Source organism: Salvelinus alpinus, chromosome 2, assembly GCF_045679555.1.
Source record: "Salvelinus alpinus chromosome 2, SLU_Salpinus.1, whole genome shotgun sequence".
Lineage (NCBI taxonomy): Eukaryota > Metazoa > Chordata > Actinopteri > Salmoniformes > Salmonidae > Salvelinus > Salvelinus alpinus.
The window spans coordinates 26,270,212-26,296,124 of NC_092087.1; the positions used below are offsets into that span (position 1 = coordinate 26,270,212).

General features: G+C 45.8%; 1 protein-coding gene across 1 annotated transcript in view; it reads left to right on the plus strand.

Moving 5' to 3' along the window:
• Nucleotides 1-10,778: 10,778 nt before the first annotated feature.
• LOC139557540 (A disintegrin and metalloproteinase with thrombospondin motifs 9-like) overlaps nucleotides 10,779-25,913 on the plus strand; it is a 42,395-nt gene continuing 27,260 nt past the window's right edge. Inside the window, exons 1-8 of the mRNA XM_071372507.1 lie at nucleotides 10,779-11,773; nucleotides 12,031-12,428; nucleotides 14,741-14,903; nucleotides 23,615-23,910; nucleotides 24,417-24,500; nucleotides 24,643-24,767; nucleotides 25,253-25,293; nucleotides 25,494-25,599. Of these exons, the coding sequence (XP_071228608.1) occupies nucleotides 11,674-11,773; nucleotides 12,031-12,428; nucleotides 14,741-14,903; nucleotides 23,615-23,910; nucleotides 24,417-24,500; nucleotides 24,643-24,767; nucleotides 25,253-25,293; nucleotides 25,494-25,599 (1,313 nt within the window). The 5' untranslated portion in view covers nucleotides 10,779-11,673. The remainder of the gene's footprint in view (nucleotides 11,774-12,030; nucleotides 12,429-14,740; nucleotides 14,904-23,614; nucleotides 23,911-24,416; nucleotides 24,501-24,642; nucleotides 24,768-25,252; nucleotides 25,294-25,493; nucleotides 25,600-25,913) is intronic.

The window sequence follows — 25,913 nt, forward strand, 5'->3', positions numbered from 1 at the left end:
TCTCCCCAAACTTCCCTCTGCCAAGGAAACGGCCCAGCTCATGGTGCAGCACGTCTTCCGGATCTATGGACTCCTAGTGGAAATGGTTTCTGACCCGGGGTCCTCAATTCTCATATCAGTTTTGGAAGGCGTTCTGCACCCTTATTGGGGTGTCGGCCCGCCTATCCTCCGGATTCCATACCCAATCGAACGGCCAGTGAGCTAACCAGGACCTGGAGACCACCCTAAGATGCCTGCTGTCAACCAACCCCACTACCTGGAGCCGTCAACTGGTCTGGGTAGAGTATGCCCGGAACACCCTTCCCTGTTCTGCCATGGGACTCTCCGCTTTTGAGTGAACCATAGGGTATCAGCCTCCTCTCTTCCCAGAACAAGAACCGGTAGTCAACGTACCCTCGGCCCAGATGTTCGTCTGCCGCTGTCGACGTACCTGGAGAAGAGCTCGGGTAGGACTTCTGAAGACCAACTCCAGGTATCGGCAACAAGCGGCCTGCCGCCGGACTCCAGATCCCCGCAACTGCATTGGGAAAGAGGGTATGGCAGTCCACACGGGACTTGCCCCGTCGGGTAGAGTCCCGCAAACTGTCCCCCCATTTCATTGATCCATTTCCAATCTTAGAGTCCTTAGTTCCACTGCTGTCCGTCTCTTCTTACCCTGTATCCTCCATATTCACCCTACTTTCCATGTGGGGATTAAGCCCGTGTCTCACTGTTCTTTGTCTTCTGTTTCCAGACCCACCCCCTCTCCCTGTGTCATTGATGGCCATCCGGCATACACGGTAAAACGCCTCCTGGGTGTTCGACCACGGGGCAGGGGTTTCCAATACCTGGGGGGGGGGGGGGGGTACTGTCACATCCTGATCTGTTTCACCTGTCCTTGTCTCCACCCCCTCCAGGTGTCGCTTATTATTCCCGGTGTATATATCCCTGTGTTTCCTGTCTCTGTGCCAGTTTGTCTTGTATGTTTATCAAGTCAACCAGCATGTTTTCCCGTACTCCTTTTTCTATTCTCTTTTTGCTAGTCCTCCCGGTTTTGACCCTTGCCTGTTTTCTGGACTCCATTTCTGCCTGCCTGACCATTCTGCCTGTCCTGACCTTGAGCCTGCCTGCCCTTCGGTGCCTCCTGGACTCTGAACTGGTTTTGACCTTTTGCCTGTACACAACCATTTTTTAGCCTACCCTTTTTGGATTATTAATAAACTTCAAAGACTAGCCATCTGCCTCCTGTGTCTGCATCTGGGTCTCGCCTGGTGCCCTCATTATGGGGTATTGTGTGTAGATTGATGAGGGGAAAAAACAATTTAATCAATTTTAGAATAAGGCTGTAACGTAACAAAATGTGGAAAAAAGTGAAAGGGATGCCTAGCCATCTGACATCGGAGGTACAGGAAATATCCTAAGCCATCCATTCCTAAACAGAAATGTATACAGAAGAGGAGCTGTGGTCAGCATGTCAATGCCTCTGGGAGCGCGGGGGAACGAGAGCACAGCACCAATGCAGACATTGTTCCTCTTCACAGCTGTGTTTTCAACTTAAATCCACAAGTCAATACCTCAGCAAGGCAGTGGCTGAAACTGGGCTGCTGCCTCCAATTCATACAGTACATATTGCATGACTGGCCTTTCGCTCTATAATAAAGTTTTATTGTTTAAGATATTACAATGTTTTAGGATGGAGTTTGATGTTTTGCTGTGTGATGCTCAAGTTCGTTTCTCACTGAGTATAAATTGAATGCAGGTCTATGGGGGCAGCCAGCTACAGTACAGAGGCAGAGGTAGGATCCTGTACTATATTTCAGATGTGTTGGTTTTGTTTGAGTTCAGCCTGAAGTGGTTATAGAGGTGACTGCACTGCACCATGCACAGAGACAATATGAAAGCATTAACACACAACAGACAGTGCATTGTCAGGAAATAACTCACCTCAGCAGTGTGAGACGGCCCTCTGCAAACCCTCCTCGGTTAGCCCTCCACGGTGACAATGTTATTGGGGATGCAGGAATGTTAGATTCGTCTTTTTAACAGAGCCATGAACCCCTCATACGAAGCCAGCTCCTCTCCTCTTTCCCAGACGGCCGTAGTCCACTCCAACGCCTGCGCAGTCAGCAGAGAAATAACCGTGGCAACCTTGGACCTCTCAGTGGTGGGGGCTCTCATCTAAATGGAGGGAGCACTGGAGTAGGAAGCCACGGCATTTAGATGGGGTTCCTTCATATTTATTCGGGAGGGACAAACGGGCATCACTGACCTGGGCGGACTGCTGATTAGACTGACGTTCTGGCTCGCTGGGTCGACTGGTGGAAGAGTATCCTCCGCAAGTGGAAGGCAACGCCTCTCGGGCATGTTCGAGACTGCGAAGAACCTCTTCCATAGCCGACCCCAGTTGCGCCATGCAGCTGGTCGTGGTACTTACGAAGTAAGTATCCTGTTAGTCGACCATCTGGGAGATGTTCGGATTTCCTGCTGCTTCCATTTGGTGAGGCAATATTCTGTAACGTGGACACTGGGAAGCAAGTGGCGAGTTTAATAATAAACGGCTCATGGACCTGAACCACGAGTAGCATACATACATGAAACACATAGTCAATACTGCCTGGAGAATGGTACTAAGGGAGTGACAGATATAGGGGAGGTAATCAGTGAAGTAATGGAGTGCAGGTGTGCCTAATGATGACATGCAGGTGCGTGTAATGACGAATGCCAGGACCGGTGGTTAGTAAGCCGGCGACTTTGAATGCTGGAGGGGAGGAGCGGGAGTAGACGTGACAGCAGTTAGGTGATGTGGCCTTTAAATCAAATCAAACCAAATGTTGTGTTATTAGCACCACTGTGTTTGAATGGTTAAAAAACCTGCAGGGGAATTTTCAGGGGGGATTTTCCTAGATTAAAAAAATGAGAAAGTAGCTAGAAGGGCAATTCTTAACATTTAAAATAAGATACTTTTTTTGGACCAAAAGTAAAATCTAAAACGGCACCTTTCTCATAGGAGGGCAAAAGTGCAGGTGCTCAGGAACCCCTAGATCTCTATCTGTGCTCGTGCCTGGGACAGGCCAAAATTCTATGCTTTTTGTATATGCCAAGCTGTACTGTTTATAGTTTAAGAGTTAAATATCTGTGGTTCATCACCTCCATGGAATGAAAAACTGTTTAACATTCAAATACTGCATGGTTTTGACCAATAGCATCCTTGTTCTTTTATCAATTCTTCCAGCCAATGAAACAATGACCCCCCACTTTGCATCACTGCATTGCCATCAGACACAGTTTCAAAGTGATTGTGCCAAACCTCAGTTTGACTTAATTCTAGTCTGTTTAACTGTGAAGAAATTGCATTACAGTTACAGCATTAACAGCGGGCCAGGTTCCTGGCAGCCCATGTGGTTGGATGTGATAGTAACACGTTTGGGAGCTTTCACGCTGTCAGTCACAGCCGTCACTTGGTGCCACTCACCCTACGGGGTTAATACCATAATCACATTATCAGGCCACATTGAATTCAAAAAGTCTGATTTGGGAAAGAGACGTTCCTTTGTGAGCAGTAATTCAGCAGATCCACTGGGCGCTCTGAAAGATTAGGCTAAGACATGGTATCCCTGCCCACTTCAACAGACTGTCTATGCGGCTACTCTTCCCATCAATGGCTCCCATCCAGTTGACACTATTGAACTCAATGTTGGTTTTTAAGACTGTTACAATTGCAAGTCTTGCACAAGGTCAAAAGTGTTCAAGCCATCAACAGTGAAAATGGTTTATGTGCAGCTATACAACATACCGGAAACTTTTTTCTACTTTCTTCCTACTTTTAAGTGAACACTCTAAGTGTGACATGAGCGTTGGTTGGACTTGGAAAGGTCATCATTTCTATTGTGTTTTGTTCCCTCCCATCCAGCAGGGGCCCCGTGCACACTGCTGTGCAATTGTCATCTGCAGTAAGCCTGTCGGTCCCTGGTGGTCCCTGTCGGCCCCTGGCGGTCCCTTTCGGGCCCTGTCACAGTGGGGCTGCCAGCGGGACCCAGGCCAGCTTATTCTCCAGGCCTTGACAGCTACAGAATAGAGCCCCTGACCCAGAACACTAAACTATATCTAATATGACAAAGGAGCAGGGCCCAGGCAGCTGGAGCAGTGGGGGGGAAATTAAGCAGGATTTGTGGGTTTAAAGAGAACCCTGTGCCCCTCCAACCGCTCCTGTACTGTACACACCCTGTTTACTGTGATGCTCAGTTCAGGTCTGTGCTGTCTTCATCTAGTTAAGGTCATTCAAGAGACCATGGAATTAAAATGTCTTAGACACTACAATGTATTTTTAAAGTTTAGAAGCATCACTTCTGTATTATGAAGTTAAATTATTGAGGATAAGAATTATGTGGTCCTATAAACTATCCTACTTTGACTTATTTTAATTGAACCTTTCTTTAACTAGTCAAGTCAGTCCAAACCCTCCCCTAACCCAGACAGCGCTGAGCCAATTGTGCACCGCCCAATGGGACTCCCGATCACGGCTGGTTGTGATACATCCCGGGATAAAACCAGGGTCTGTAGTGACACCTCTAGCACTGAGATGTAGTGCCTTAGACCGCTGTGCCACTCGGGAGCTGACCTGGCATGAGAAACAGAACACACAGTGCTCACAACGATAATTAATTTAGGACAAATTATCGCACTGTATTTATTCTATTGATTTATTAAGTTTATTTGAGCAGGGACAATTATTTGAGCAGGGACAAAAACAGTCTGAGTACACTTGAGAGAAGACTTAGCTAGCAGCTAATTTCCATCTGCAGTCCCATGTTTGGCGCCCAATCAAAGGATCAGAGATAAATAACACTGTTTCTGATATATTCCTTTTACTCCTCTTGACATCCAGCATTTTTGGAGTAAGGAATCTAAAATAAAGTCTGTTTTTGAGCTAGAGGAAAGGTGCTGATAACCCCACGCCTCCCCCTACTCCCTCTCTCTTTCTCTTACACTCACACTCCTTCTCCAGCTGCCTCATATCAATACACTGGCTTGGGCTGGAAAGGGTGTTAGGTTATCTTTTCAATTTCTCTCACAGCTGAGAGTGATTAGGTCATCGTGTTGTTAAGCATGGGACGACAAGTGAGAGGGGGAACAGGCCCAGTGCTGCTAACTGATGACATACAGAACTGATACTACTACTTTCTCCAAAGTGGTCTGTCACATCCATTTCCAGTCAAACGGGGTGCTTGGATGTGCTGTCTCCAAACTGCGGTGTTACACCCCTCCCCACCTCCTGTCCCCACCACCACACCACAGCGCCACAGTCCACTGTGTCCATGTTATGAAATAATACATGCCCTCTGAAACCTTCAGCAGGAGAAGAATGACTCACTAAGTCTTCATTTGCCCTACTGGACATGTAAACAGAGGATATGGTGGAAGTGTTGAGAGGTTTTTGGAGACTACATAACTGGAGGCTTTCTTAGTGTGTTGCACATCCAATCCCACTGGGTACAGATGTAGTTTCAAAGTCTAGCTTTAATTTACATTGGGTTGAGTTGTCAACTAAAGTGAATTCAACGTGAAATCAACAACAAATGTCACCATGTCATTAGATTTAAGTTTAAAGTTTTGTGAAAAAAAGAAGAAATTCCCTTAAGTTCATGACTTTTGGCAAATTAAATCAGTTTACCATGTTGATATAACGTCATCACATACATTTTTTGTTGTTGAAATTACATCATAATTTTTTTATAAATATGTGCTTTGGCATGTTGCTATTGTTGCCAATCGATAGGCAACTTCGATATCTGGGAAGCATTCAAATTTAGGAAAGACCCCCTGAGCGCTGCACTACTACTTGGGCAGTGTCCAGACCAGAGGAGGCTGGTGGGAGAAGCTATAGGAGGACGGGCTCATTGTAATGACTGGACCGGAATACATTTAATGTTGTCAAACACATCAAACATTTGGAAAGTTTGGAAACCCCGTTTGACTCCTTTCCATTCAACTGCCGCGGTTCCGAGGAAAGGCAATTTACCATTTTCTCACAGAGAATAATATTATGTGAAAAAGTCAATACCCCCCGGTGTGTCACAGTAGTAAAGAGAAACCAGTGTATTTCTCAACAACTGTCCCCTGACAGGATCCCAGCTGGAAAGGACAACGAGGCTACTGAGGTTAGAGCCTTGTGCCTCATACAAAGATGTAATGTAGGCAGCAGCATATAGCCATTTGTCAATGCATGTGAATAAAAAGTCTATATTCTCCTATCAGCCCTATTTGTATAAAACCAAAGAACAGAAGAACTGCTAAGCACTGAATACTATGGATGACAAATCACAATGGCAGGTAGCGGCAGGTAGCCTAGTGGTTAGAGCATTGGGTCAGTAACCGAAAGGTTGCTAGATCAAATCCCTGAGCTGACAAGGTAAAAATCTGTCGCTCTTTAGTTAAATAATAGTCAAATTTTAAAAAACAGCACACATGGACCTCGCCCAATAATGAAGACAAGTTCAGTATGCCAAGGAAGTTAGTCATACGGGGAGGGGATGTTAAAAGCATAGCAATTATGTTTCTCTCTTTGAAAACCCATGCCAGGATTTAGCCACCATTCAAGCTTTCCAGTCCTTATCGCCTGTCATCAGAACTGGAGGGGAAGTGAAGTTTACACTGTCATGAGGAGGCTGCCCTCTGTATGCTGTCAGATGCCTGCTACTGTCCCTGCAGGCCAGGCCAGGCTCCGTTGACCTCAGTGACTATCCACTGACTGTGCATTGAGAATAACTACCGGGTCTGTGAGTACCAGTCTGTTGAGTGAGGCCAACAGTAGCTAAACAGCCTCTTCAGAACAGCACAATGACAAAAACAAAATCCCACTATACAATAAGTGAACTGCCAACCACCAAGGCAACTGCCAACTACCAACCACCAAGTCAACTGCCAAACACCAGGTAAACTACCAACCACCAAGTCAACTGCCAACCAGCAAGTCAACTACCAACCACCAAGTCAACTGCCAAACACCAAGTCAACTACCAACCAACAAGTCAACTACCAACCACCAAGTCAACTGCCAACCACCAAGTCAACTACCAACCAACAAGTCAACTGCCAAACACCAGGTAAACTACCAACCACCAAGTCAACTGCCAACCAGCAAGTCAACTACCAACCACCAAGTCAACTGCCAAACACCAAGTCAACTACCAACCAGCAAGTCAACTACCAACCACCAAGTCAACTGCCAAACACCAAGTCAACTACCAACCAGCAAGTCAACTGCCAACCACCAAGTCAACTGCACCACCACCATTGTATTTAAGGCTGAATGTGATGCCTTGTGGCAATATAGATATTTGTATCTTCCCCAAGACCCCTGTTATAAAAAGGGTTATGGAGAGTTCTGGGAAAGGGATAATTGTAACTGATGGGTTACATTTAAAGGGGTTAAGGTTACTGGATGTAGGATCCACCACTGTACTGGGCTCACAGTGAATTTGAATAATAGTGTGTTTTACTGTCTGTTCATAAGTCCAACACAGCAAGAAGATCTAGAGGGATCATGGTTCCTGTCTTACTACTGCATGTTTGGAGAGATTGTAGGTATTTAAAATAATCTGCCGTTAACAACAGCAAAAAAAGAAACGTCCTCGCACTGTCAACTGCATTTATTTTCAGCAAACTTAACATGTGTAAATATTTGTATGAACATAACAAGATTCAACAACTGAGACATAAACTGAACAAGTTCCACAGACATGTGACTAACAGAAATTGAATAATGTGTACCTGAATAAAGGGGGGATTAAAATCAAAAGTAAGAGTCAGTATCTGGTGTGGCCACCAGCTGCATTAACTACTGCAGTGCATCTCCTCCTCATGGACTGCACCAGATTTGCCAGTTCTTGCTGTGAGATGTTACCCTACTCTTCCACCAAGGCACCTGCAAGTTCCCAGACATTTCTGTGTGGAATGGCCCTAGCCCTCACCCGCCGATCCAACAAGTCCCAGATGTGCTCAATGGGATTGAGATCTGGGCTGGCCATGGCAGAAAACTGACATTCCTGTCTAGCAGGAAATCATGCACAGGACGAGCAGTATGGCTGGTGGCATGTCATGCTGGAGGGTCATATCATGATGAGCCTGCAGGAAGGGTACAACATGAGGGAGGAGGATGTCTTCCCTGTAACGCACAGCGTTGAGATTGCCTGCAATAGCAACAAGCTCAGTCCGATGATGCTGTGACATACCGCCCCAGACCATGACGGACCCTCCACCTCCAAATCGATCCTGCTCCATGGTACAGACCTCGGTGTAATGCTCATTCCTTCGACGATAAACGCAAATCCGACCATCACCCCTGGTGAGACAAAACCGCGACTCGTCAGTGAAGAGCTCTTTTTGCCAGTCCTGTCTGGTTCAGCGACGGTGGGTTTGTTCCGTTGTTGCCGGTGATGTCTGGTGAGGACCTGCCTTACAACAGGCCTACAAGCCCTCAGTCCAGCCTCTCTCAGCCTATTGCGTACAGTCTGAGCACTGATGGAGGGATTGTGCATCCCGCAGGTGTGATGTTCGGATGTATGGATCCTGTGCAGGTGTTGTTACACGTGGTCTGCCACTGCGAGGATGATCAGCTGTCCGTCCTGTCTTCCTGTAGCGCTGTCTTAGGCTTCTCACAGTACGCACATTGCAATATATTGCCCTGGTCACATCTGCGGTCCTCATGCCTCCTTGCAGTATGCCTAAGGCACGTTCACGCAGATGAGCAGGGACACCGGGCATCTTTCTATTGGCGTTTTTCAGAGTCAGTAGAAAGGTCTCCTTGGTGTCCTTAAGTTTTCATAACTGTGACCTTAATTGCCTACAGATTTTGTCATCATTTAGAAGACAACAAGTAATTATTTATAAAATGAATCAATAGAGTCTTGAACTTGTACAAGCTGGCTGGCTATCATAATTTTGTTTGACTGTTTTCCATCTAAAAATCCCTTGCTATAATGTGTGTTTTTCTGAGCCTACCACAGCCATTTCCTATGGGGCTATTGTGTAACGGCTCTCGTCGAAAGGAGTGGACCAAAGTGCAGCGTGGAAAGTGTTCGTGATTTTCATTGTCAAAAAACACTCAAACAAAATAACCAAAGTGAAAAAACGAAAGCGCACAGTTCTGTAAGGCAAAGAAACTATACAGAAAACAAGATCCCACAAAACCCAAATAGAAAATGACAACTTATATATGATCCCCAATCAGAGACAACGCTAGACAGCTGCCTCTGATTGGGAACCACACTCGGCCAAAACAAAGAAATAGAAAACATAGAATGCCCACCCAAATCACACCCTGACCTAACCAAATAGAGAGAAAAAAGGCTCTCTAAGGTCAGGGCGTGACAGTACCCCCCCCCCAAAGGTGCGGACTCCGGCCGCAAAACCTGACTCTATAGGAGAGGGTCCGGGTGGGCATCTATCCTCGGTGGCGGTTCGGGACGTAGCCCCCGCTCCGCACGCTGATCCCTCCGCCTCCGTGGAACCGGACCGTGGATCATCGCCGGAGGCTCTGGACTGGGAACCCCCGCCGGAGGCTCTGGACTGGGAACCCCCGCCGGAGGCTCCGGACTGGGGACCGTCGCCGGAGGCTCCGGACTGGAGACCGTCGCCGGAGGCTCCGGACTGGGGACCGTCGCCGGAGGCTCCGGACTGGGGACTGTCGCCGCAGGTTCCGGACAGGGGATCCACACTGGAGGCTTCGTGCCATGGATCATCACTGCAGGCTTCGTGCCATGGATCATCACTGCAGGCTCCGGGCCATGGATCATCACTGGAGGCTTCGTGCCATGGATCATCACTGGAGGCTTCATGCCATGGATCATCACTGGAGGCTTCGTGCCATGGATCATCACTGGAGGCTTTGTGCCATGGATCATCACTGGAGGCTTCGGGCCATGGATCATCACTGGAGGCTTCGTACGTGGAGCCGGAACAGGTCTCACCGGACTGAGGAGACGTACTGGAAGCCTGGTACGTGGAGCTGCCACAACGCGTACTGGCTGGATACCCACTTTAGCTCGGTGAGTGTGAAGAGCTGGCACAGGACGCACTGGGCTATGAAGGCGCACTGGAGGCTTAGTGGGTAGAGCCGGCGCAGGATATACTGGGCCGTGGAGGCGCACTGGAGGTCTGGAGCTTAGAGCTGGCACAATGCGTCCTGGCTGAATACCCCCTGTAGCACGACAAGTGCGGGGAGCTGGAACAGGCCGCACTGGGTTGTGCTGGTGAACTGGGGAAACCGTGCGTAGAGCTGGCGCAGGATATCCTGGGCCGAAGAGACGCACCGGAGACCAGGAGCGCTGAGCCGGCACTATCTGTCCTGGCTGAATGACCACTCTAGCACGGCAACTGCGGAGAGCTGGAACAGAGCGCACCGGGCTGTGAATGTGACATATTGTTTTAGGTGGGCACCTGCAAACCATGTTAATGGTTCTCATGGTCATGTGTGTTGATTGTACCAAAGGATTTAGCTGTAACGTCCCATCTGCTAACATTTATCACTACGTAAGGTCTCTGAGGAGGAGACCAGTGAAATGCGTACTTCTAGCCCTGGTTTGTGTTGTAACAAGGATATTTAGACTAGTTTTAATCTCAAGAATATGACTGCCTGGTGAAAACGTATTTCATCATATCCTATTTTATTGACAGAGCCTTCTAGGCTACTTATCTTTCACGTATGATAATGTTGAAGAACAAACTGTGTCTTTGCATAATATGATGATGTCTATGTGTGTGTGTGTGTGTGTGTGTGTGTGTGTGTGTGTGTGTGTGTGTGTGTGTGTGTGTGTGTGTGTGTGTGTGTGTGTGTGTGTGTGTGTGTGTGTGTGTGTGTGTGTGTGTGTGTGTGTGTGTGTGTGAGAGAGAGAGAGAGTTGGGGAAGACATTTAAAGGAACTCAATGACTTTCAATTCTAAATGTAGATCCCCCAATCCTCATTTGTGAAGACACAGTGAATGAGCTAGAATCTGTAGAATAGCCCGAGTAGGCTAAATGTGGAGTAGCTTGAAGCCCTTTGAGCTTAACTGCGGTGTCTATACAAAGGACCCAATGTAGGCTAATGTCAGGAGGAGGATGTAACCTAATAAAGCGACTATCAGTAACAGTAAACAATGCCATTATAATGTATTTTTAACTCAAATGTTGACATTTCTCATTGCTTATCCAGCTACTACCTTCATGGTTTCTTCATGGAGAACTGCAACACCACCGCCGCAATCATAATTGAAGATGTTTCTCAAGTAATTGCAGTGATACCACAATAATAAGTCAATTATGTCTGTCAAGTCACTTTCTAAGAAACGGGAGTGGCTTGGTTGAGGGGCGTGCTCCAGTAATGTAGCCTACCTTTTCACTAAACCCGCCCCAACATCGGCAGTCTGGTGCATGCAGTGTAGCCCACCATAGTTGTCTGTCTGTAGCCTACAACTGGCCCCTCTCTCTGCAGTATGCATGTTCGCCAGGGGATCCGCGAACCGCTCACGACCCAACGCACGTTACCGGTGAGAAACCCCCCAGCAACCAAGAGTCAAGCATAATCGATTTGGATGTGGCAGATGCACAAGCACTTGAGAATTGGAATACGTTGGAAAGCCCGAGCGACCGGAGCAGCTGTGTGCAAGAGGAATACTTGTATTCGGGGGTGTTGCTCTCTACTTAACGTGGACAATCATGCATGTGCTGTTTTGGGGACTAGGGTTTCTGCTATTTCTCCCTGACGTTTTGAATGTAGTGTTATCCACGGAGAAATCGCTATTGAATTCAAGAAAAGGTAAAGTATTTCGACCTGCCCCAAAAACATTTTTACCCAGTGATGTGTTATTTTGTAACCGGCAGATGGAGAATGAATGACTTTTTTCAGGATCAGCAAAGCACATGATTTACAATACATGTATAATGGTCTTATGTTTCTTGAATGGCTTCATTTCACAGGGCAAACGTAATTAACTCATATAACATTATTATTATTGTTATTATTTATTATCATTGCTTATGCTATAGCCGTTAAACCATGGCTTTTTTCACCAGCTAAAGTGTCTGAGCAGCTTGGCGCATACGAGATTGTAACTCCGGCGCGAGTGAATGAAGCCGGTGACAACTTTCCCACGAGCGTGCACTTCAAAAGGAAACGGCGGAGTGTGGACGATATCCCTGGCAACTCCTCTGATCAATGGGACTCTCCAACAATCCATTACAAAATATCTGCTTTCGGACAGAGCTATCACCTCAACCTGACACTCGAGTCCGGATTTATTGCTCCGCTATACACTGTGACAGTACTAGGAGCACTTACCGATAGTAACATAACGGATTTCACACCGGAGGTGGAGGCGGAGGAGGATACGGAGTATCAGCATTGCTTCTATAAAGGACATGTGAATGCTCAAACGGAGCACACCGCAGTCATCAGTCTCTGCTCTGGATTGGTGAGTCCAAGCACGTTGAGTAGCCCTCCCTTCATACAGTGTGCTAGAATGTTTCTCTAGTCTGCACTATGATAGGCGCACATGTTGTATGACTAGATATGATACTGTAATGCCAATTGTTTACTATGTAGCTGTTCACATAATAATACTATGGCAACATGAGAACATTAGGGGAACCTTTCCCTGGCAACGGAGTGCATTTCTACTTCTGCACAAAGCGTGCCTGTCCAGTTTTGTGGATTTGTGTTCAACATGCAATTGGTGACTGTTAGTGAGAATAAGGCATTATGTTAGCTCTTGTATCCCTGACAATCTAAAACGAGCTGCTTAGATAAATCACGTCGAGACTCGAACATAGAAGTCCTCTCTCGTGCTCATCCACTTCATCCATCATTCACTCTGCATGCATGCTCCTCCGGTCGCTGGTGACGTCCTACGCACAATAGTGAAGAGGGAGCGCCAGTGGTGCTGACGTCATCACGATTCAGTCCGACTCCGAACATAATCTCCATGCATGCATGACGTTGTGGAGTAGAAGCAGTGGTGGAAAAGTACCCATTTGTCATACTTGAGTAAAAGTAAAGATACCTTCATAGAAAATTACTCAAGTAAAACTTAAAGTCACCCAGTAATATACAAATTGAGTAAAAGTCTAAAAGACCATCATTGTAAATAAGAATTTGTTCTTGTAAACAAGAATTTGTTCTGACTTGCCTAGTTAAATAAAGCATGATAAAAAATTATATATATTATTTGGTTTTAAGTATACCTAAGTATCAAAAGTAAATGTAATTGCCCAAATATACTTAAGTACAAAAGTAAAAGTATACATTATTCCAAATTCCTTATATTAAGCAAACCAGACGGCACCATTTTATTTTTGTATTTAATTACAAACAAAGCATGCATGTTTAGTGAGTCTGCCAGATCAGAGGCAGCAAGGATGACCAGGGATGTTCTCTTGATAAGTGTGTGAATTGGACAATGTTTCTGTCATGCTAAGCATTCAAAATGTAATGAGTACTTTTGGGTGTCAGGGGAAAATATATGGAGTAAAAAGTACAGAATTTTCTTTAGGAATGTAGTGAAGTAAAAGTAAAAGTTGTCAAAAATGTAAAGTAAAGTACAGATACCCCCCAAAACGACTTCAAAGTATTTTTACTTAAGTACTTTACACCTCTGAGGAGAAGTCCCCTAGGGATACTTACAGATTGATAACAGTTATTAACTAACTGCCTGATGTGAACATCATTGACGTCATCACAAATCAAACAAATGGGGCTTGCCTGCACCGTAGGCCTAGTTGGTATGCTTGTGGATATCATTTCACATTGAAAGAAAGCAAAGTTAATGTTGGTCTGGGTGTGATTCAGGCCAATAAAATGCACTGTTAAAAGTTGAAAATTATTAAGCATTTATAGTCTATTTATTCATACATCCAAGGACTTGTAAGTTGCTCTGGACCTAGTCACAGGGAAAAAGTCAGAAGTAGGTATATGCACACTGATAAATTATGAATCATATCCACTTACCATGAATAAACCACTTTCTCATTTCAATTCCACTTTGCATTTTAATATTACATGAGTCATCATCCTCCGTCATAATGAGAGTGGCTCCCACAACTAAATCAATACTTAGTGTTGTCATTATACAGTATCTTGTTTACATGTGAGCACAATGGTGAATATTCCCGATGGTCATTACATTTAGCATACCTACAGTATATTTATGAGATTCCCTTTTCCCTAATTTGAGGTGGTTTCAATCTCATACATAAACAATGAAATGCATTTTCATGGAGAATAAGGTTCACTCTGGGCCACCCTATTGGTCGGTAGCATTACCCAGTGCAGCATTGTCCAACTCAATCTAAATTAGAAATGAGTGCTGTTTCCACATTGCTTAGCTTTGTACTTTGCTTGTCTGGTGTATCTTTGACCTCCAAGTTCGCTAGTAGTGCAGCCTGTGCTTTGTGAAATGCAACAAGGCTTCCACCAAGTCTACCAACTGTGCCAAGAAACAAACAATAATAGTTGCATTGTTTTCTGATAAGCATCATAGGCCTCATTCTTCTCCTTTTCCCTATCTTTTTCAGGGACCATTTTACTAATATGCATGCAAATACATTTATTTCAACACATTCTCATCAAATGAATAGCTGTGTAAAAAAGCCTAGCCAATGGGGCCCTGGCAAGGAGCATTTCAACTAATCTTTGCTTTGGACTGTGTCCATGCAGTACGAATCCACGCTCCAATGTTACTGCAGTTATTTCAAACAATTCTGATTCCTCCTTTTTTATCCCCCTCAGCTTGGCACTTTCAGGTCACCAGAAGGGGAGTTTTTTGTGGAGCCCCTTCACAGCTACAATGGAGAACACTATGAAGAAGAACACACCAAACCTCATATTGTGTACAGGAAGAAGGCCCCCAAGAAAGAGGCAGCCAGGGAGGACACTGCTTGTGACACATCAGGTACAATGAAATTATGAGAGGAGAGATGCAATGGAGATTTTTATTCTGATGATTTATTTTGAGAGAGAGCACGAGAGAGAGAGCAGAGCGCGAGAGAGCTGAGTCAGTTTCATTACGTAAGCCATTTGATCAGCTGACAGACTCAACCTTCACCTGGTGTCTGATGGCTGGAGTGGAGAGGAGAAGAGAGAGGATGGGACTCCCTGTTGAGAGCTGCTAAATGTGTAAACAAATGTGTGTGTGTGTCTCAGTCTGCCTGATAACACACCCCTCGTTATCCAGACTAACAAGTTCACACAGACATAAGCAAGGAAGGATAATAATTGTCTCTCAATTACAGTATTATATCCCAAAAGTTCAGTATATGATTCGCAATAGGAACTTATTATAGTCATTTTACAATTACAGTCATGACCAATGACCATACTACTGTGCTTGTTTAGACTTTGGTGTAAAGCAGTGGCATCATTTTGCTCATAGAACTGAGGAAACACAGTAAAAACGGTTTGAAGTTGTGAATTAATGTTGCAAATCAAATCTTATTGGTCACATGTGTCACGATCTGTCACAAGGATGACGCTGGAGAGACGAAGCAGGTACGGGGAGTAACATTTAATAAATAACGGACATGGAACGAGACATAAACAGCTTAGCAAACAGAAAAACAATCAATGCAGAAGCAGGGAACAGAGCTGGGGAACTGACACATATAGGGGAGGAAATGAACAGGTGATAAGAGAGTCCAGGTGAGTCCAATAACGCTGATGCGCGTGACAAGGAAAGGCAGGTGTACGTGATGGATGGCAGGAGTGAGTGATGCAAGGCATTCTGGCGCCCTCAAGCGCCAGGGGGAGGGGAAGAGCGGGAGCAGACGTGACAGTACCCCCCCACTAGGGGCACCACCCGGCGTCCCACCTGGGCAAACCGGCCGAGACATGGGCGCTGGGCAAGCCGGTTGAGGCGTGGAAGCCCGACGAACCGGCTGGAGCGTGAGAGCCTGGCGAGCCGGCTGAGGCATGGGAGCCTGACGATCCGGCTGAGTCCAGACGCCTGTCGATCCCGCTAAGGAAACCCGATGATCCGGTGGATTGTGACGTGGGATGGGAAGCCACCGAGCCAACCGAGGCAATGAAACCTCTCGAGCCAGCCAGGGCATGAAAGCTCGACGGGCTGGCTTAGGCACCCCCGGTTCCATCGGCGGCAGAATCCACCCCCGACGTCACCGACAAAACAAACAACAAACAAACAAAAAACTCCTGGACAGGCTGGGCAGACAAGAACTGACGATCCAGCTGAGGCCCGACGTGGGATGGGCGCCATCCGAGCCAACCGGGGCAAGGAAACCTCTCGAGCCTGCTAGGGCGTGGAAGCCCGACGAGCAGGCTAGGCACCCCCGGTTCCATCGGTGGTGACCCAGAGCCGATGCCACTATACCAACCAGAACGCCAGTACTCCCCGATGCTTCGTGTGATGGCTTCTGCATTCTGTCACGATCTATCACAAGGATGACGCTGGAGAGACGAAGCAGGTACGGGGAGTAACATTTAATAAATAACGGACATGGAACGAGACATAAACAGCTTAGCAAACAGAAAAACAATCAATGCAGAAGCAGGGAACAGAGCTGGGGAACTGACACATATAGGGGAGGAAATGAACAGGTGATAAGAGAGTCCAGGTGAGTCCAATAACGCTGATGCGCGTGACAAGGAAAGGCAGGTGTACGTGATGGATGGCAGGAGTGAGTGATGCAAGGCATTCTGGCGCCCTCAAGCGCCAGGGGGAGGGGAAGAGCGGGAGCAGACGTGACAACATGCAGATGTTATTGTGAGTGTAGCGAAATGCTTATGCTTCTAGATCCGACAGTGCAGCAGGTAATATCTAACAATTCCACAACAAAACCCAATATCTAACAAATTCCACAACAAAACCTAATACACACAATCTAGTAAAGGAATGGGATAAGAATATGTAAGTATAAAATATATGGATGAGCAGTGACAGAGCGGCAATAGATAGTAAAGAATAGATAGTGAAGGATACAGTATACATTATATACATATGAGATGAGTAATGCGAGATATGTAAACATTCTTAAACTGACATTATTAAAGTGACTAGTGTTCCATTTATTAAAGTGGCCAATGATATCAAGTCTGTAGGTAGGCAGCCGCCTCTCTGTGCTAGTGGTGGCTGATTATGGCCTTGAGATAGAAGATGTTTTTCAATCTCTGTCCCAGCTTTGATGCACCGGTACTGACCTCGCCTTCTGGATGGAAACGGGGTGAACAGGCAGTGACTCGGGTGGTTATTGTCCTTGATTATCTTTTTTGCCTTCCTGTGACATCAGGTGTTGTAGGTGTCCTGGAGGGCAGATAGTTTGCCCCTGGTGATGCATTGTGCAGACCGCACCACCCTCTGGAGAGCCTTGCGGTTGTGGGCGGTGCAGTTGCCGTACCAGGCGGTGATACAGCCCAACAGGATGCTCTCAATTGTGCACCTGTAAAAGTTAGTGAGGGTTTTCAGGTGACAAGCCACATTTTTTCAGCCTCCTGAGGTTGAAGAGGCACTGTTGCACCTTCTTCACCACACTGTCTGTGTGTGTGGACCATTTCAGTTTGTCGTTGATATGTACACAGAGGAACTTAAAACTTTACACCTTCTCCACTGCTGTCCCGTCGATGTGGATAGAGGGGTGCTCCCTTTGCTGTTTCCTGAAGTCCACGATCATCTCTTTTGTTTTGCTGCCATTGAGTGAGAAGTTATTTTCCTGACACCACACTCTGAGGGCCCTCACCTCCTCCCTGTAGGCTGTCTTGTCATTGTTGGTAATCAAGCCTACCACTGTTGTGTCGTCTGCAAACTTGATGATTGAGTTGGAGGCGTGCATGGCCATGCAGTCATGGGTGAACAGGGAGTACAGGAGGGGGCTGAGAATGCACCCTTGTGGGGCCCCACTGTTGAGGATCAGCGGAGTGGAGATGTTGCTTCCTACCTTCACCACCTGGGGGCGGCCCGTCAGGAAGTCCAGGACCCAGTTGCACAGGGCAGGGTCAAGACCCTGGGTCTCAAGCTTAATGATGAGTTTGGAGGGTACCATGATGTTGAATGCTGAGCTGTAGTCAATGAACAGCATTCTTACATAGGTATTCCTCTTGTCCAGATGGGATAGGGCAGTATGCAGTCTGATGGCGATTGCATCGTCTGTGGACCTATTGGGGCGGTAAGCAAATTGAAGTGGGTCTAGGGTGACAGGTAGGGTGGAGGTGATATGATCCTTGACTAGTCTCTCAAAGCACTTCATGATGACAGAAGTGAGTGCTACGGGGCGATTGTCATTTAGTCCAGTTACCTTAGCTTTCTTGGGAACAGGAACAACGGTGGCCATCTTGAAGCATGTGGGTACAGCAGACTGGGAAAGGGATTGATTGAATATGTACGTAAACACACCAGCCAGCTGGTCTGCACATGCTCTGAGGACGCGGCTAAACACACAGTCTTTGGCAGCGGACCGCGTCGGTGGCACTGCATTGTCCTCAATGCACGCAAATTAGTTTTACATTTTTCTGGATGCAAGACGTCGATGTCCGCGACGGTGCTGGTTTTCTTTTTGTAATCCGTGATTGCCTGTAGACCCTGCCACATACGTCTCGTGTTTGAGCCGTTGAATTGCGACTCCACTTTGTCTCTGTACACTTTGTTTGTTTGATTGCCTTACGGAGGAAATAACTACACTGTTTGTATTCTGCCTTATTTCCAGTCGCCTTGCCATGATTAAATGCGGTGGTACGTGCTTCCAGTTTTGCGCAAATGGTTTTAAGTCACAGTGGGTACATCTCCTATACACTTCCTTATAAACTCGCTCACCGAGTCAGCGTATATGTCAATGTTATTATCTGAGGCTACCCGGAACATATCCCAGTCGACGTGATCGAAGCACTCTTGAAGCGTGGAATCCGATTGGTCAGAACAGCGTTGGATAGACCTAAACACAGGCGCTTCCTATTTTAGTTTCTACCTACAGGAGGGGAGCAACAAGATGGAGTCATGGTCAGATTTGCCAAAATGAGGGTGGGGGAGGGCCTTGTATGCATTGTGGAAGTTAGAATAGCAATGGTCGAGCGTGTTACTCGCTCGTGTACAGCAATCGATATGCTGATAGAATTTAGGTAGCCTTGTTCACAAATTAGCTTTGTTAAAATCCCCAGCTACAATAAATGCAGCCTCAGGATATATGGTTTCCAGTTTGCATAAAGTCCAGTGAAGTTCCTTCATGGGCAGATATAACAATTTATGAGTGGTTCTTTAGTGACTGACATACAGTATCTGAAAGTCAATGTAAATGTAACCAGTCATTCTTATGATCTCACCATCCTTCAGTCAAACACATTGTGGCACAGGAATTTCACATGAACAACTGATTACACAGAGTTGTATGCAGATGCTATGCACACCACAAAGCAGTATGTCCAAAAAGTCAGAGGTTATTCAAGTTTTCAAGTGCAAAGGGCAGGATATTGATGCATTTTACGTCTAATTTCCTGTAACTGGGTACTTTTTCAGCTCATGCACAGGACAACCATTTTGGAAGTTCTTCCTAGTATCGCCGAATCTCAGTTTATTTCTACAAGTTCCTGTTGACTCTTGTACTTCCTGTGATCATTTGATAAGAAAACACGATAGGCACACTACCATGAAGACAATGTGTAAATTGTATTGTAGGAAAGTGATGCCAACTTCAAACATTTAAGTATTAATTACTATGAAAATAAATCTGAATGATGTTGAGTAATATGCAAGACATTTCACTGCTCATAGGTGTGTGTGTGTGTGTGTGTGTGTGTGTGTGTGTGTGTGTGTGTGTGTGTGTGTGTGTGTGTGTGTGTGTGTGTGTGTGTGTGTGTGTGTGTGTGTGTGTGTGTGTGTGTGTGTGTGTGTGTGTGTGTGTGTGTGTGTGTGTGTGTGTGTGTGTGTGTGTGTGTGTGTGTGTGTGTGTGTGTGTGTGTGTGTGTGTGTGTGTGTGTGTGTGTGTGTGTGTGTGTGTGTGTGTGTGTGTGTGTGTGTGTGTGTGTGTGTGTGTGTGTGTGTGTGTGTGTGTGTGTGTGTGTGTGTGTGTGTGTGTGTGTGTGTGTGTGTGTGTGTGTGTGTGTGTGTGTGTGTGTGTGTGTGTGTGTGTGTGTGTGTGTGTGTGTGTGTGTGTGTGTGTGTGTGTGTGTGTGTGTGTGTGTGTGTGTGTGTGTGTGTGTGTGTGTGTGTGTGTGTGTGTGTGTGTGTGTGTGTGTGTGTGTGTGTGTGTGTGTGTGTGTGTGTGTGTGTGTGTGTGTGTGTGTGTGTGTGTGTGTGTGTGTGTGTGTGTGTGTGTGTGTGTGTGTGTGTGTGTGTGTGTGTGTGTGTGTGTGTGTGTGTGTGTGTGTGTGTGTGTGTGTGTGTGTGTGTGTGTGTGTGTGTGTGTGTGTGTGTGTGTGTGTGTGTGTGTGTGTGTGTGTGTGTGTGTGTGTGTGTGTGTGTGTGTGTGTGTGTGTGTGTGTGTGTGTGTGTGTGTGTGTGTGTGTGTGTGTGTGTGTGTGTGTGTGTGTGTGTGTGTGTGTGTGTGTGTGTGTGTGTGTGTGTGTGTGTGTGTGTGTGTGTGTGTGTGTGTGTGTGTGTGTGTGTGTGTGTGTGTGTGTGTGTGTGTGTGTGTGTGTGTGTGTGTGTGTGTGTGTGTGTGTGTGTGTGTGTGTGTGTGTGTGTGTGTGTGTGTGTGTGTGTGTGTGTGTGTGTGTGTGTGTGTGTGTGTGTGTGTGTGTGTGTGTGTGTGTGTGTGTGTGTGTGTGTGTGTGTGTGTGTGTGTGTGTGTGTGTGTGTGTGTGTGTGTGTGTGTGTGTGTGTGTGTGTGTGTGTGTGTGTGTGTGTGTGTGTGTGTGTGTGTGTGTGTGTGTGTGTGTGTGTGTGTGTGTGTGTGTGTGTGTGTGTGTGTGTGTGTGTGTCTGTGTGTGTGTGTGTGTGTGTTACATCCCAGATTTTATGACCTGAAAATTTATTTGAGTTCATATATGTTTTTGAAAAAGTGGGGATGAAAACATTGGCTTGCGAAAGTATTCACCCCCCTTGGCATTTTTTCAATTTTGTTGCCTTACAACCTGTAATTAAAATAGATTTTTTTGGGGGGGGGTTGTATCATTTGATTTACACAACATGCCTACCATTTTGACGATGCAACATATTTTTTTATTGTGAAACAAACAAGAAATAAGACAAAAAAACTGAAAACTTGAGCGTGCATAACTGTTCACCCCCCCAAAGTCAATACTTTGTAGAGCCACCTTTTGCAGAAATTACAGCTGCAAGTCTCTTGGGGTATGTCTCTATAAGCTTGGCACATCTAGCCACTGGGATTTTTGCCCATTCTTCAAGGCAAAACTGCTCCAGCTCCTTCAAGTTATATGAGTTCGCTGGTGTACAGCAATCTTTAAGTCATACCACAGATTCTCAATTGGATTGTGGTCTGGGCTTTGACTAGGCCATTCCAAGACATTTAAATGTTTCCCCTTAAACCACTCAAGTGTTGCTTTAGCAGTATGCTTAGGGTCATTGTCCTGCTGGAAGGTGAAGCTCCGTCCCAGTCTCAAATCTCTGGAAGACTGAAACAGATTTCACTCAAGAATTTCCCTGTATTTAGCACCATCCATCATTCCTTCAATTCTGACCAGTTTCCCCTGTCCCTGCCGATGAAAAACATCCCCACAGCATGATTCTGCCACCACCATGCATCACTGTGGGGATGTGGTTCTCGGGGGGATGAGAGGTGTTGGGTTTGCGCCAGACATAACGTTTTCATTGATGGCCAAAAAGCTTCATTTTAGTCTCATCTGACCAGAGTACCTTCTTCTATATGTTTGGGGAGTCTCCCACATGCCTTTTGGCAAACACCAAATGTGTTTGCTTATTTTTTTATTTTCTGGCCACTCTTCTGTAAAGCCCAGCTCTGTGGAGTGTACTGCTTAAAATGGTCCTATGGACAGATACTCCAATCTCCCCTGTGGAACCTTGCAGCTCCTTCAGGGCTATCTTTGGTCTCTTTGTTGCCTCTCTGATCAATGCCCTTCTTGCCTAGTCCGTGAGTTTTGGTGCCCTCTCTTGGCAGGTTTGTTGTGGTGCCATATTCTTTAAAAATGTTTATAATGGATTTAATGGTGCTCCATGGGATGTTCAAAGTTTCTGATATTTTTTTATAACCCAACCCTGATCTGTACTTCTCCACAACTTTGTCCCTGACCTGTTTGGAGAGCTCCTTGGTCTTCATGGTGCCGCTTGCTTGGTGGTGCCCCTTGCTTAGTGGTGTTGCAGACTCTGGGGCCTTTCAGAACAGGTGTATATATACTGAGATCATGTGACAGATCATGTGACACTTTGATTGCACACAGGTGGACTTGATTTAACTAATTATGCGACTTCTGAAGGTAATTGGTTGCACCAGATCTTATTTAGGGGCTTCATTGCAAAGGGGGTGAATACATATGCACCCACCACTTTTCCGGGGGGGGGTTTTATAATTTTTTTTTTCTCATTTCACTTAACCAATTTGGACTATTTTGTGTATGTCCGTTACATGAAATTCAAATAAAAATCCATTTAAATTACAGGTTGTAATACAACAAAATAGGAAAAACTTCAAGGGGGATGAATACTTTTGCAAGGCACTGTATAAAACATTGTGCAAGCTTTTACAAAGACCCTTTGTAGGATTTTCAAAAAGGTTATATCTTTCAGTCTGATAAGAATCATGGGTAGCAGAAACAGCTCAACTTTTGTGCTAGACGGGGTCGAAAAGAAGAGTGGAGTGGTATTTGTGCTACTCCCTTACATTTGGTTGTCATGTTAAGATTAAAATCATACTCAGAAGTCACCCTGAGTCATCCTTGGTGCTCCTCCTTGAGATGTTGGGGCTTTGCTCCATCTTTGGTGCTTGGCCGAGTGCCAGACTTACCTAAAGTGAACGCAACCCACCCCCTCATCTCTCCTCCTGTCCTCCCCACTCCTTCTCTCTCCAGGCCCTTGGACCTCAACACATTTGTTTTGTCTCATTCTTTCAGCAATAATATACAAAAAGCAGTAGCATATTCACTTTGTATGCATTCACAAGCATTCCCAGTAGCAGAAAAACTGTGCTTTCAAGTAGGCTTGAGCGGTATACTCTATATACTGTATATCGGGGTACTTTGAAATACTGACGTTATTGTTTTCAATACCGTCAAAACAATTGATTTAAAAATCAAAAATGTATTGCAGGCCCTTAAAGCTCTGGGATGCGTGCTACACCACTGCTTAAGTTAACTATCTAAGATTTGCCAAATAAATAATCTCCTGCTGAGGGCTCCAGCTATGCATTTGGTTTGCTAACTTGCTAGTTAAGTGGCTAGCTTGCCAGATCAAGCTTATTGGTTACAACAGAGACAATCAAGTCCTTCTTGGATCAAGATCCCTGCTGCCAACATTTTTTTGGTGCGTCAAAAGAAATGACGCTTGGAAAGAAATACCGCCCCTTGTGTGCACTGCCGTTAATACAGTAGATCCCAGTATGGGACAGGAACGGATACCATTGAACCCTACTTTCTAGGAAGAGAATGACAGTTTATTGTCTGATAAATGCAATAGCCTGTCATACAAGCTTGCCGTATAAGCTTGTATTTTATATTGAGAGTATTATATTCATTTGACCATCTCTTTTCCAGGACAGAAACACAGACACAAGAGGAACAGGGACAAGGTGAGGAGACGTCCGATGGCCAGCAGTAGCGACATGCTGAATGACCTGGAGAGCCTGTCTGCCGATCCCCTCTCCAGATCAGAAAGAGAGAGCAGCAGACGGCCGGCTAATGAAAGCAGCGGTGACTCAGGACCTCACAGGAGATCAAAGCGCTTCCTCTCCTATCCCCGCTTTGTAGAAGTCATGGTGGTGGCAGACAGCAAGATGGTGGAACATCACGGGAGCAACCTTCAGCACTACATTCTCACGTTAATGTCCATCGTAAGTTCTGCTCAGTTAACCACCCTCCCAATGGCCAGCCAGCCTTTTTGATTGTAGGGGAGTGGGGCTGCATTTTGTTGTGTCCCAGGCCATGTAAACAAACATGTTCGAACGGTCAGGAGAGGGGCAGCATGAGGTTTACCTGTCTGACAGCTTTGATGAAAGTGAAAAAATAAGCTCAGGTATGTCACATAGATGGCATATTCCTGGCCACTTCATAAAAAGGCCTCCTCAGGAGTCTGTGGCTGAGAACCTAGGGGGTAGCTAGCCTGGCCTATATTCTGATCTTGGCAGTCTGCATTCGCTACAGGATCTGAGTGCAGCCATAATACACCTCTCAAACAAGACAACGAGACCAGGTTCTTCTCCTTAGAACTGCATGTTGATTTTGAATGTCTGAACCACTGATTGAGTACACTCCTAAAGGGTTTGATGAATGTTGGATACTGAAATGTATTGATGTTTAAAACACGCTTAATTTTTCTGTCTATAATCTTTTCCTTCAGGTGTCTTCCATCTACAAGGATCCCAGCATCGGAAATCTTATTAACATTGTGATTGTGAAGTTAGTCATAATCAACAATGAGCTGGTAAGATTACAACACTAACTCTAATCCTAATCCTTTTCAGAGAAATACAATGCATTGCAGTCATTCATCAGCCCCAGAAGCACACTACAGTACTGTAAACCTCTCCCTTGTTCTCAGTACTGTAAACCTCTCTTCTCTGTAGGATGGCCCTACCATTTCCTTCAATGCACAGACCACTTTAAAGAACTTCTGTATCTGGCAACAGAGGCAAAATCACCAAGATGAGAATCATCACTCCCACCACGACACAGCCATTCTCATCACCAGGTACACTGTCACTGCTACCACTACACAGCTATTCTCATCACCAGATACACTGTCACTGCTACCATGACACAGCCATTCTCATCACCAGGTACACTATCACTCCCACCACGACACAACCATTCTCATCACCAGGTACACTGTCACTGCTACCACGACACAGCCATTCTCATCACCAGGTACACTGTCACTGCTACCAAGACACAACCATTCTCATCATCAGGTACACTGTCACTCCCACCACTACACAGCCATTCTCATCACCAGGTACGCTGTCACTCCCACCACGACACAGCCATTCTCATCACCATCTCTCGGGGTAACGGCTAAAGTGTTGTGTTGACAGTCCTAGCTTCGAGCCACGGTTGGGGCTACCCCCAGAATTCGCTGTAATATGTTGTCTTTTATTTATTCTCTGGTATCACAGTGCAATGGGATTCTGGGGTGTGAAACCAGTGACATAACTTCCATCTGTGTGTTTTTCACAGGCAGGACATCTGTCGAGCGCGGGACAAGTGTGACACATTAGGTAAGAGGAGCTCTCTAGACACATGCAATATAGACTGCAACATAACGTTTGATTGGTGACAGTTTCATAATAATATTGATGTACTTATTATGATGCTGCTTTTTAGGGTGCTAATGACAATGTAATGATGATGAAGGTGATGATGGTGATGACAATGCTCTAATAACAAACATGATGATGATTATACTCTTGGTTTGCAGGGCTTGCAGAGCTGGGTACAGTGTGTGATCCATACAGAAGTTGCAGTATTAGTGAGGACAATGGACTCAGCACTGCGTTTACTATCGCCCATGAACTGGGCCATGTGTGAGTACAGCATGCTCTCTATTCTTTGATTGATTTCATGTAATCGCAATTTTGCAGCTGTATTAGTTTGTCATGCTATCTCAGGCAAGTGTCTTGTATGGCCCTGGTTTTGCTCTCAAAATCTTTCTAAGCTCCAAGACCTAAGTCAGCATGTAAAAAGTCCCAAGTCAGCATGCGCCAACCAGCCTTCATCCAGCTTGGCCAAACAACTCCAGGCCACTACATTGGAGACTGTTACTGACTTTAACAAGTGTGTTAAAGACAAATACAATTTTTTCGCAACACACACAAAAGGTGGAATTGTTGAATTCCAT